General features: G+C 34.5%; 3 protein-coding genes across 3 annotated transcripts; all 3 read left to right on the forward strand.

Annotated features, from left to right (window-relative positions):
* Positions 1–650: 650 nt before the first annotated feature.
* On the forward strand, positions 651–2079 carry LOC110632845 (uncharacterized). The gene is made up of 4 exons (XM_058149429.1): positions 651–716; positions 890–1075; positions 1164–1596; positions 1706–2079. The coding sequence occupies exons 1-4, from the start codon at positions 651–653 to the stop codon at positions 2077–2079; spliced, it is 1059 nt and encodes a 352-aa protein (XP_058005412.1).
* Positions 2055–3563, forward strand: LOC110632856 (uncharacterized). The gene is made up of 2 exons (XM_058150531.1): positions 2055–2515; positions 2599–3563. Exons 1-2 carry the CDS (start codon positions 2152–2154, stop codon positions 2727–2729), a joined length of 495 nt encoding a protein of 164 aa, XP_058006514.1. The 5' UTR covers positions 2055–2151; the 3' UTR covers positions 2730–3563.
* A 3420-nt stretch (positions 3564–6983) lies between these two features.
* LOC110658705 (calcium uniporter protein 2, mitochondrial) lies at positions 6984–9299 on the forward strand. Its single transcript, XM_021816431.2, has 2 exons — positions 6984–7675; positions 8654–9299. Exons 1-2 carry the CDS (start codon positions 7085–7087, stop codon positions 9122–9124), a joined length of 1062 nt encoding a protein of 353 aa, XP_021672123.1. The 5' UTR covers positions 6984–7084; the 3' UTR covers positions 9125–9299.
* The last annotated feature ends 603 nt before the right edge of the window (positions 9300–9902 follow it).

The raw sequence follows: 9902 nt of genomic DNA on the forward strand, positions 1-9902 counted from the left end.
TTTTTTTTTTTTTTTTTTTTGGACTGCCATGCTCTCTCTCTCTCTCTCTCTCTCCTACAGTGTTCCTGCACTGCACTTTCTTTTTCTGCATTTTTTTTTGCCTGTCATGCTCTCTCTCTCTTTCCTGCACTGTTTCTGCACTACACTTTCTTCTTCTGCATCTTTTTTTTTTTTGCTGCCAATGCCATGCTCTCTCTATTTTGGTTTCTGCACTGTTACAACAGCTGCAATTTTTCATTTTTTTTCTTTTCATGCTCTCTCCTTAGTCCTTACCCTGCAATATTTTTCTTTTTCTTTTCTTTTTAGTATAAATTTATGATTTTGACATATTGTTTATTGTGAATATGTGAAAATATGTTGAGACTTGACCACTTGAGATGCTATTATGCTAATTCAATTACTCTTATTAGCTTTTAGTTTTATTATTGGATTAAAAATGTTTTATTACTTTATTTTCTTATTGCTAATTGTTATTAGGTCTTCTTAGAAATTATTAGAAATATTGTAATTGAGTTTGTGTTATCATAATTTATTAATTTTTATTATTATAATTGGATTATGGTACTATAAATTGGTATATATATTATTATTGGCTTGTTGTTACTTGTTAAATTATTAATTTCTTATCTTTTTATTTTATTTTTGCAAAGATGGAATCAGAAGCATCTACCACTGCTAAAACTGACAATAGCAACAAGATCCCGCATGGAAATATGGCCACTTGGTGAATCCAAACAATAGAAATGATGTTGCTTGTAACTTTTGTAGCTAAGTTACAAAAGGAGGGATATTTCGAGCTAAACAGCATTTAGTTGGAGGATTTCAAAATGCTACAATGTGTAAGAAATGTCCAACACATGTGCGTGAAGAGCTACAAGAGTATATGTAGCAAAAGGCTTTAGCAAAGACCTTAGATAAATTGCTTGATTATGAGGATGTTGAAACTCTTGGAGATGACGAAGATGAAGATGATGTTGGGACAATTCTTAGAGGCTCGAAAGGAAATAGTAAGGTTCAAAAGAAGGCAAGGACAAAGGGTCCAATAGATTTATATTTTGCCAAAAGTGCTGCAAAGGTGGTGCAAGATAGAAAAAATTCAAAGCTGAAGCAAACCATTATTAATAAGGCATGTAAAAAGGAATTGCAAAAAAAAAACATGTAAGGATATAGCTCGATGGATGCATGATGCGGCAATTCCTTTTAATGCTGTCAATTATCCAAGTTTTCAAGTCATGGTGGAGTTTGGACAATTTGGGATTGGTATAAAAGCACCTAGTTTTCATGAGGTGCGGGTTCCCTTATTGAATGAAGAAGTTGCTGAGGTGAAGAATTCATTAAATTCCTATGAAGAAGAATGGGAAAAGTATGGTTGTTCTATAATGGGAAATGGTTGGACTGATAAGAAACAAAGGACTTTGATTAATTTCTTGGTGAATTCTACAAAGGGAACTGTTTTCATGGAATCTGTTAATGCTTCAGAGTACTCAAAAACTAGTGATAAGATGTATGAGCTACTTAATAGATTTGTAGAGCGTGTTGGAGAGACTAATGTGGTTCAAGTTGTGACAGATAATGCTAGCAATTGTGTGCTTACAGGTAATTAAGAGTTTTTATTCTTACTATTATTAGATAGTTTAATTTAATTGTAAGTAAATAATGTATTTAATATTTATGCTACTTGCTACCATATTTGTTTTGTTTTTAGGGAAGTTGTTAGAAACAAAGTGCCCTCATTTGTATTGGACTCCTTGTGCTGCTCATTGCCTAGATTTGATGCTAGAAGATATTGGAAAAATTCTCAAAATTCATAACGCAATTAAAAGGGCAGTGACATTGAATGGATATATTTACATTCGTCCGGGTGTGGTGAACATGTTGCGGCGCTTTACTGGTGAAAGAGAGCTCATTAGGCCAGCTGTCACAAGATTTGCAACTGCTTTTCTCACCCTTCAACGTATACATAAGCATAAGGTGAATTTGAGAAAGATGTTTACCTCAGAGGAATGGACCAAAAGTAAGTGGGCAAAAGAACTATCCGGTAAAAAAGTATACAGTATTGTCATGATGCCTACTTTTTAGACTAATATTGTTTATATCTTAAAGATATTTGGTCCATTAGTTCGTGTGCTTAGATTAGTTGATGGTGAGAAAATGCCTGTAATGGGATATATTTATGAGACGATGGATAGGGCTAAAGAAGCAATTGCAAAGTCATTTGATGAAAATGAAGAAAAATACAAGACAATTTTTGAGATTATTGATAAACGATGGGAAAGCCAACTCCATCGACCTTTGCATGCAGTTGGATATTATTTGAATCCTGAATTTTTTTATTCAAATGAGAAAATTAATGAAGATGTTGAGGTTGTTACCGGTTTATACCTAGTTGTAGCAAGGTTGATTCCAAACAAAGAAGAGCAAAACAAAATAATGGCACAATTACCTTTTTATCAAAATGCTGAAGGCGTCTTTGGGATGGATATGGCAATTAGGAATCGAAAGAAAGTATCTCCAGGTAATATAATTTTATCCATAAGGATGTAATCTCATATTGCAATAATTTTGAATAATAATTAATATGCATTATTTTTTCATTAGCTACATGGTGGCTAACTTATGAAGCAACAACTCCAAATTTGAGAAATTTTGCTGTCAAAGTGCTTAGCCTCACTTGTAGTGCATCTGGTTGTGAGCGTAATTGGAGCATCTTTGAGCATGTAAGTGACTAAACATCTCCCTTTAGAATTACACCTTTAATTTGTTCTTTCAAAAATTATACTTATTAAAATTGTTATATTTTGCATATTCACAGTAAAAAAAGATATAGACTAGCTCAAAATCGCTTGAATGATTTGGTGTTTGTCAAGTACAATCGGTCATTAAAGCGTAGATATGATGCACGTGACCCCATTGACCCCATCTCATTAAAAGACATTGATGATAGTAATGAATGGTTGATGGGTCAAATGGAGGAAGAGATGGATAGAGATGAACTTGTTTTTGAAGATGATGATTTGACATGGAATGTGGTTGCTGTAGCTACTGGAGCTGAAGAAAATGCCTACAACACTAGATTAAGCAAAGGGAAAAATGTTGCATCTACATCAAAGCAAAAAAAAAAAAGCATCATCCACTCGTACTTCTTCACTTCTTGAAGACGAGGAAGAAAATGATGATGATGAAGATGTTGATTTGGAAGATGAGTATGAGGAGGATAATGAAGATGATGAAGAAGATGAAGAAGATGAAGAGGATTTTGATATTTCTATTGATATGGATTGAACATTTAGTAGTTTACTAGTTTATTAAACTTTAATTTTTAGTAGTTTATTAGTGTTTTTAACTTTTAGTAGTTTATTTTTATCTCTTTTGGATTATAAACTAATTATTACTTGCATATTTGTTAGTTATTATTATATAGTTTTATGTTACTTGAGGTATGATAGCATAATTATAATTTTTTTTATTTTTAATATATATTTTTTATTTTTGCTCCTTGGCTCTCTCGGGCACGCGCCTTGCCCCTTGCGCCTAGGCTCCAAGACACCTTGGCGCCTTGGTGCGCCTTGAGCCTTTGATAACTATGTTTGTGTAGTAATGGGAATTTTGAGTTTTAGTCTAAAATTAATTTTCTTGGGCATTCAGATTTCCGTAGGGAGATGGAGATGCCGGGTAGGAGAGGAGCTATAGAGGGAGAGGAAGGGTTGAGTCGAGTGAGGTCAGTGGGTGAGGAAGAAAGATTTTGGAGATTGTCAGGTAATTTTATTTATTTATTTATTTATTTATTTTTCAAAGTGATACCAAGTCTACAAATTAATTGAAAACTTGTAATTTTATTTCATATTAATTTTAGTATGACTCACATTGTAGTTGATAAATATTTGTGATATAAATTGAAACTGAAGAATAACTTTATATAACCAATTAATTAAATTGATGAATGATGAGACAAATTGTGATGCAATGTGTAGCGAGGAAAAGAATTGATATGCAATCAAACCCTTAAAAATAAACAAAATCTAATCCAAGACCTTTAAACAAACAAGATTCAATTCAGAATCTAAGGATAAAATAAAGCACACGCAACTTTATGAAGAAGAAAACTTTATTGAATAAATATGAAATTTGTACTTAATGAAAGTATAATCCTAAACTTAGTGGGAATATACTTAAAAGGCCAAGACTAAATAGGAATAATATTTTAGAGTTCAAAATAAACTAGAAATAACAAACCAAAATTGATTAGGAATTAAAGAATCCAATTATAATAGAAATCCTAGTATAAATGGGACTTCAAATACTCTTTTCTTTTTTACTTAACATTGTATCGTTCACCCACATTTGAAAAAAACTTGACCTCTAGTTAATTCCTGGCTTGAATAATAATGAAACAACTATCTCAACACCATTGTCCTCCATTTGAGATTAAAAAAGCCTCGAATTTTAAAGTGTTGATGCATCAAAATCTCCAACGATCACACCATATCTTCTTCTTGAATGGTATCAATAAGATTGGCTTGAACAAAATTGATTTGAGCAATTTTGCATCTTTGTTGGTATCTTTAAACTCACCTGAACAAAGAAAATCAATTTAAGAAACATAAAGTAATGGGTTAGGTAATTGTTTTAATTGTAGCAACCATATAAGATGTTGCAACCAAAGCTCCAAGTGTAGGTTTTTTAATTTGAAGTTGATCCTTGAGTGTAATTGATCTTGATGTTCTTTTTTCCTCATAACACTTTCTTAAAAATCTTCATCATCCACTATAGTAAAAGGCATTTCAAAAATGTCAAATTCAAATTCAAGATGATCCCTTTGTTTTACAAAATCTTTTAATGGCTTGTCTTAATCTTTTGTATTAGCATTGACCTCCTTACTAAGTAAGTAGATTGATTTTGTTCACAATCTTTATCTTTGTTCTCTTCATTAGGTCCACAATAGATTTCAATGTCATCATCATGTTTTTCAATGATGTTGATGGCTTTTTTCTTTGGACATTCATTAGATCTATGTCCTTCCTTATTGCATCTATAGCATTTGATAGTAGCAAGTTTTGCTTATGGATTATTGGTTTTGGGCAGATTCGAAGTTGTACCTTTATTACTTCCATCCGTTGGATTTATGCTGCTTACCTTCTCCATGCTAGCAATACTTGAGCTTGATTTGCCTTGTGCAACTTCTTTCTCTTTTTCAAATTCACCATGGTTGTTATCTCCACCATACTAAGCAATTTAGGTAAGCTTCAAACAAATATTATTCATAATCTAGAGGTAAAAATTTATCCCTTAATAATTATTGCATCCTCCTCCATGTGATGACTGGATTGTGTCTTTCTCGCCTCCTTGTCTCTTTCAATCGATCCCACCATGTAGAAGTTCCTCCCTTTAATTTGTAAGCCACCAATTTTACCTTTTGTTACTTGGAATTTCAGAAAATTCCAAGAAATGGTCCACCTTGGTCAACCAATTAAGGAAACCTTTAATGTCTAGATCACCACTAAAGGTAGGGATATCCACCTTCAATTTGAACCCATTATCTTCCTATGGCATTGTTGGAACTTTCAGTCACCCTTTTCTTGTCCTTAGTGTGCAATCGCTTGTATCATCCTCCACCATTGCAATCGCTTATATCATCCTCCACCACAGCTCTTCTTCTTGGATTGACAAGAATAGGATCAATTTCAACTCTACCGAGATTAACTCCATCGGCTTAAGTAGGTACTTAATTTTTATTTTCACCAACATTCAATCTAGTGCGCAATTGTTATTGGAATGCTTGCAATTGTCGCACAATTTATGTTAAAGAATTTTGTTACTCTTTGATTGCCCTCCAAGCAACTGGTTGATTGCCACCACTATCATCATTGGCCATTGTAATAAGGGTAAAATCCTAGCTTTGATATCACTTAACGCATCATGTAGCACGTAAAAAAATCAACACGTGATCAAACCTTTGAAAATAAATAAGATTTAATCTAAAATCTTGTAATACATAATATTTAATTTAGAATCTAAAGATAAAATAAAATAAATACAGCTTTAAGAAGAAGAAAACATCGTTGAATAAATATTAAACTTAGATATAATGAGAATTTAAATAATAATATATTTAATTAAATAGGAATTAAAGAATCCAGTTGTAATAGAAATCTTAATATAAATGGGACTTGAAATATAATTTTTTTTTTTTTTAACTTAGCACTGCGACATATGGCAGTCTCATCTACGCCTCAAATGAGAACCCAACATGTGGCATACCATAATATTACTTTCTAGTAAAAATCCGATTTTCCTTCAAGTTATTAATGTCTAATTTTCTTTTCATTTTTTAAACTAATTAATTCTAATTTTCTATTTTCTCATGAGGAATTTTCGTGAACAAACAATGGCTTTTCCTATATGTGGCGACACGTTTGCGTGAACGCAAGGCCCTGTCAGAATTGAATACCAGTTGCAATCCAGCAAAGTCTCGGACTCGAATTCCTATTTTCTCGCTCTTCGGTGATATTTATCTCATATAACCAAACCTATTGTATTGATTTGACTTTATTAGATGACCATTGGCTCTGGCTTCTCCACGTGTAAAAATACGCTCGCCACATCACTAATCTCAACCTTTAAACCATCCTGCAACTTCAGCACCTAACTACTTCTTATTCACCAATTAATTTCTCAGTTAAAAAAATAATTAATTTCATATCATCTGGTGGTGTGATGGTTCTCGGCCTACAAAAGTTCGCCAACCACGTGTACTGTGATTAAAGCCTTCCCCATGATATTTCATCTCGTGAATGTTTTATAATTTCTCGAGCCTCACCAGTCACGATATGTTGTAATGAGAAATATTTCAATGAGAGTGGAAGGCGCGACTCGTGAGGCGAATATGCCCAAATGTGAGGCAGTGATAGATTATCTTCAATATATCGCGGTAATTTTCATATTCGCATCGTCTTCCTCTTCCTTGGGACACCTATATAAACGACCCGAAACGCCATGCGTTTAACATTCAATTCCAAGCGCAAAAGGCTTTCATATCAACGTAAAGCCAAAACTCTCTCTGTGTAGAGCATTCTCTGGCTCAACAATGGCGTTCAAGAAAACCCTAGCTGAGCGCCTCTTCAAAATCTCTAAAATATCAAATCATTCTCTGTCGAATTGTCGTATTTCCTCTCCTGTCATCAAGACCCGAATCCCTCAAAACCCGAGCAATACCAAAATTGCTCCTGATCCTGGAGATAATGGCATATTCCGGCGATTGTTCCACAAGAGAGCTATCTTCCAGACTCCTTCCTCGCCAGAGATCCGGTCGATGCAAATCGGAGAAACCCTGGTGGAGAAACTTAGGTCGTTTGACATTGCAAAGAATAGGATCAGATTGGATGGTCTGATACCTCCTGCAATCAAATATCTGGATGGATCTCGGCCCCAGAGAGAGCCGGAGAAGGAAGTTTTGACGGTTGAGGACGCGAGGAAGTTGCTGAGGGCGGCGCAATTGGAGATGGTGAAATCGAGGCTAAGAGAGATGGAGAATAGCTGGATAACTTATCCTGAGTTTGTTCGGATCTGCGGCGAAGGCTATTCGGATCCGGAACAAGGAATCCGAGTGGCGAAAACGCTTGATGAATCCGGAACCGTAATCGTACTGGGAAGTGCTGTGTTCCTCAAGCCAGAACAGGTAAAATTACCTTCTACTATTTGATTCCAATTCCAATTCATAATTGAATTTATTATCTCTGCTTATTAATTTGTTTTACAGATAAACATTAGCAATAGCATGCATACATATGGTCGTTGCAAAGTGATTTCAATTAACCAGATAATTACATTCCTTATTTTTAAGCCTTTTAAACTTGGGGACTACCGAAAACTGATGCGGTTTTATGATTATTTTTTTGTGTGTTTTCTTTTTCGACAGGAGAATGAAACTTTGTTGTTACGCAAGATCAGTTTCCACAGTGACAAGATTTGTTTCACCTGTGCCATAAGGCCTATGGGATCAAACCCAGAAACCTTTGCCTTGCCACCTGACCTGCCCACCCCAAAATTTAATTACAACATATAATTTTATTAAATTAAAATGAAGAATGTGAAGGGGAAAATGGGTATTTTTTGACGGGAAAGGAAAAAAAAATTTTGAAGGGAGGGTCCTGGTTTATTTGATGAGGAAAGAAAAAAGATTTGCCTACATTTAAAACTAATGATCTGATTAAAAGAAATCAACATTAGCTTTATAATGAATTAGAGATTTTTATTCCTTATTCTTGATATGTCACAGAAGAGAACAGAAAGGAATCAGTGTTTTTATGTCCTTTCCCCTTTTACCCATTTTGAAGCTCTTGGCTTTTTCTGGCTCAATTTCGTCCGTTTTGTTTTTTGTCCTTTCTGTTTTTGAAGAGTCTAGCACAGTAATGTGGTTTACAGATCGACCAGATTTTATCAAATGGCGTGCTAACATTCACAGCTGTTTTCTTTAAACTTTTTGTTTTTCACTAATTATTTTATAATAGTTCACTTGTATTTCAGTGTTCTCCATTCTGAAGTTTAAGGGTTTTCTAAGCTTGTTCTAATTTACTGTTATATAAAAGCCAGTAAAGAGTTGTATAGAGGTATGTTTTACCCAAACAAAATTTCTTGTTTCTTATTGTTATTACAGGTGGTGAAAGCAATTGGAGGACTAATCCCATTTCCAGCAACTAGCCCCAACGATCCAAGAAGAAAGGAGCTAGAACACATGGAGAAGCAGAAAGCTGCAATCGACAACAAAGCTAATACTCTTGTTCGCCGAGAACTTTGGTGTGGGCTTGGTTATTTAGTTGTTCAAACAGCTGCGTTCATGAGGCTTACCTTCTGGGAACTCTCATGGGATGTCATGGAGCCTATTTGCTTCTACGTGACATCCATACATTGCATGGCAGGATACGCCTTTTTTCTCCGGACATCCAAAGAGCCTTCTTTTGAAGGATTTTACCAAAGCAGGTTTAATGTCAAGCAGAAAAAGCTCATGAAGCTCCATAATTTCAACGCGGAGAGGTATAATGAGCTTCGAAAAATTTGTTACCCTAGCTCGGCATCTTCAGGCCAAATACCGGCTATTTCTTCACTTGATCAAGCCGACAAGGCTTGAAATTCAAATTGAAAGACAAACTTGCAAAAGAATCATACAATTTTGTTTAATTTTAACCTATTGTCATGTAAATTTAGAATTAGGTGCGGCTTCCTTCCTGTAACCTGTGGAGAGTTTTTTTACCCTTACATCAAATGGAAATATAATAAAACATTCAAGTTTCTAGCCAAAAAAATTGCATTAGTCATTAGTGTACCAAAAGGCAAGAGCTACATCTAACATTCAGCCACAATTTTTAGCAAGTGCCAGGGTTATTCTTCAACAAATTGAAATTTTGTGGACTATTACGGCTCCAAGATAGTCGGTGTTTTGTCGATGGACATCACCTTCCTTCCTTCGGAGGTCATTCAATTCAGATACAAATTTGGGGGCGATCCTCCAAATATGGCTGCTTGAAAGTCCAAAATATAGAGTCAATTCCTATTAAAAATATAAGAACAAGAAAAGTATAAAATTTGAAATGTCTCTTTGAAAGAGAGATATGGTTGCCAACCACACATTGAGAAGGGCTTTGACGAGGTAATAAATAAATAAGATAGGGTTGCCAATTTCACATTGTTAGAAAGGGCAAGGCTCCTTTCTTGGTCCCTTAGCTTCGTCATTATTTAAGAATTTAGGGGGTATTTGGTTCACCTGTTGGGTGCAGCTGATAGCTGATAGACACTCAAACATGTGAACTAGAGTGTTTGGCAAGTTTAAAAAAATAAAGCTATAGCTAATGGACAACTGATATGGTACCCATCAGTTACAGTTTGTATCAACCCTATTTTTAGAGCTG

Source organism: Hevea brasiliensis, chromosome 7, assembly GCF_030052815.1.
Source record: "Hevea brasiliensis isolate MT/VB/25A 57/8 chromosome 7, ASM3005281v1, whole genome shotgun sequence".
Lineage (NCBI taxonomy): Eukaryota > Viridiplantae > Streptophyta > Magnoliopsida > Malpighiales > Euphorbiaceae > Hevea > Hevea brasiliensis.

What these genes read in the sequence shown, in the direction of transcription:
- LOC110658705 (XM_021816431.2), top strand. Translation starts at nt 7,085, where the DNA reads ATGGCGTTCAAGAAAACCCTAGCTGAGCGCCTCTTCAAAATCTCTAAA. An exon ending in TGTTCCTCAAGCCAGAACAG is followed by an intron (nt 7,676 to 8,653) that starts GTAAAATTACCT and finishes TTGTTATTACAG; the next exon opens with GTGGTGAAAGCAATTGGAGG.
- LOC110632845 (XM_058149429.1), top strand. Translation starts at nt 651, where the DNA reads ATGGAATCAGAAGCATCTACCACTGCTAAAACTGACAATAGCAACAAG. An exon ending in TTGCCAAAAGTGCTGCAAAG is followed by an intron (nt 1,076 to 1,163) that starts GTGGTGCAAGAT and finishes AAAACATGTAAG; the next exon opens with GATATAGCTCGATGGATGCA. An exon ending in TAGCAATTGTGTGCTTACAG is followed by an intron (nt 1,597 to 1,705) that starts GTAATTAAGAGT and finishes TTTTGTTTTTAG; the next exon opens with GGAAGTTGTTAGAAACAAAG.
- LOC110632856 (XM_058150531.1), top strand. Translation starts at nt 2,152, where the DNA reads ATGCCTGTAATGGGATATATTTATGAGACGATGGATAGGGCTAAAGAA. An exon ending in TCGAAAGAAAGTATCTCCAG is followed by an intron (nt 2,516 to 2,598) that starts GTAATATAATTT and finishes TTTTTTCATTAG; the next exon opens with CTACATGGTGGCTAACTTAT.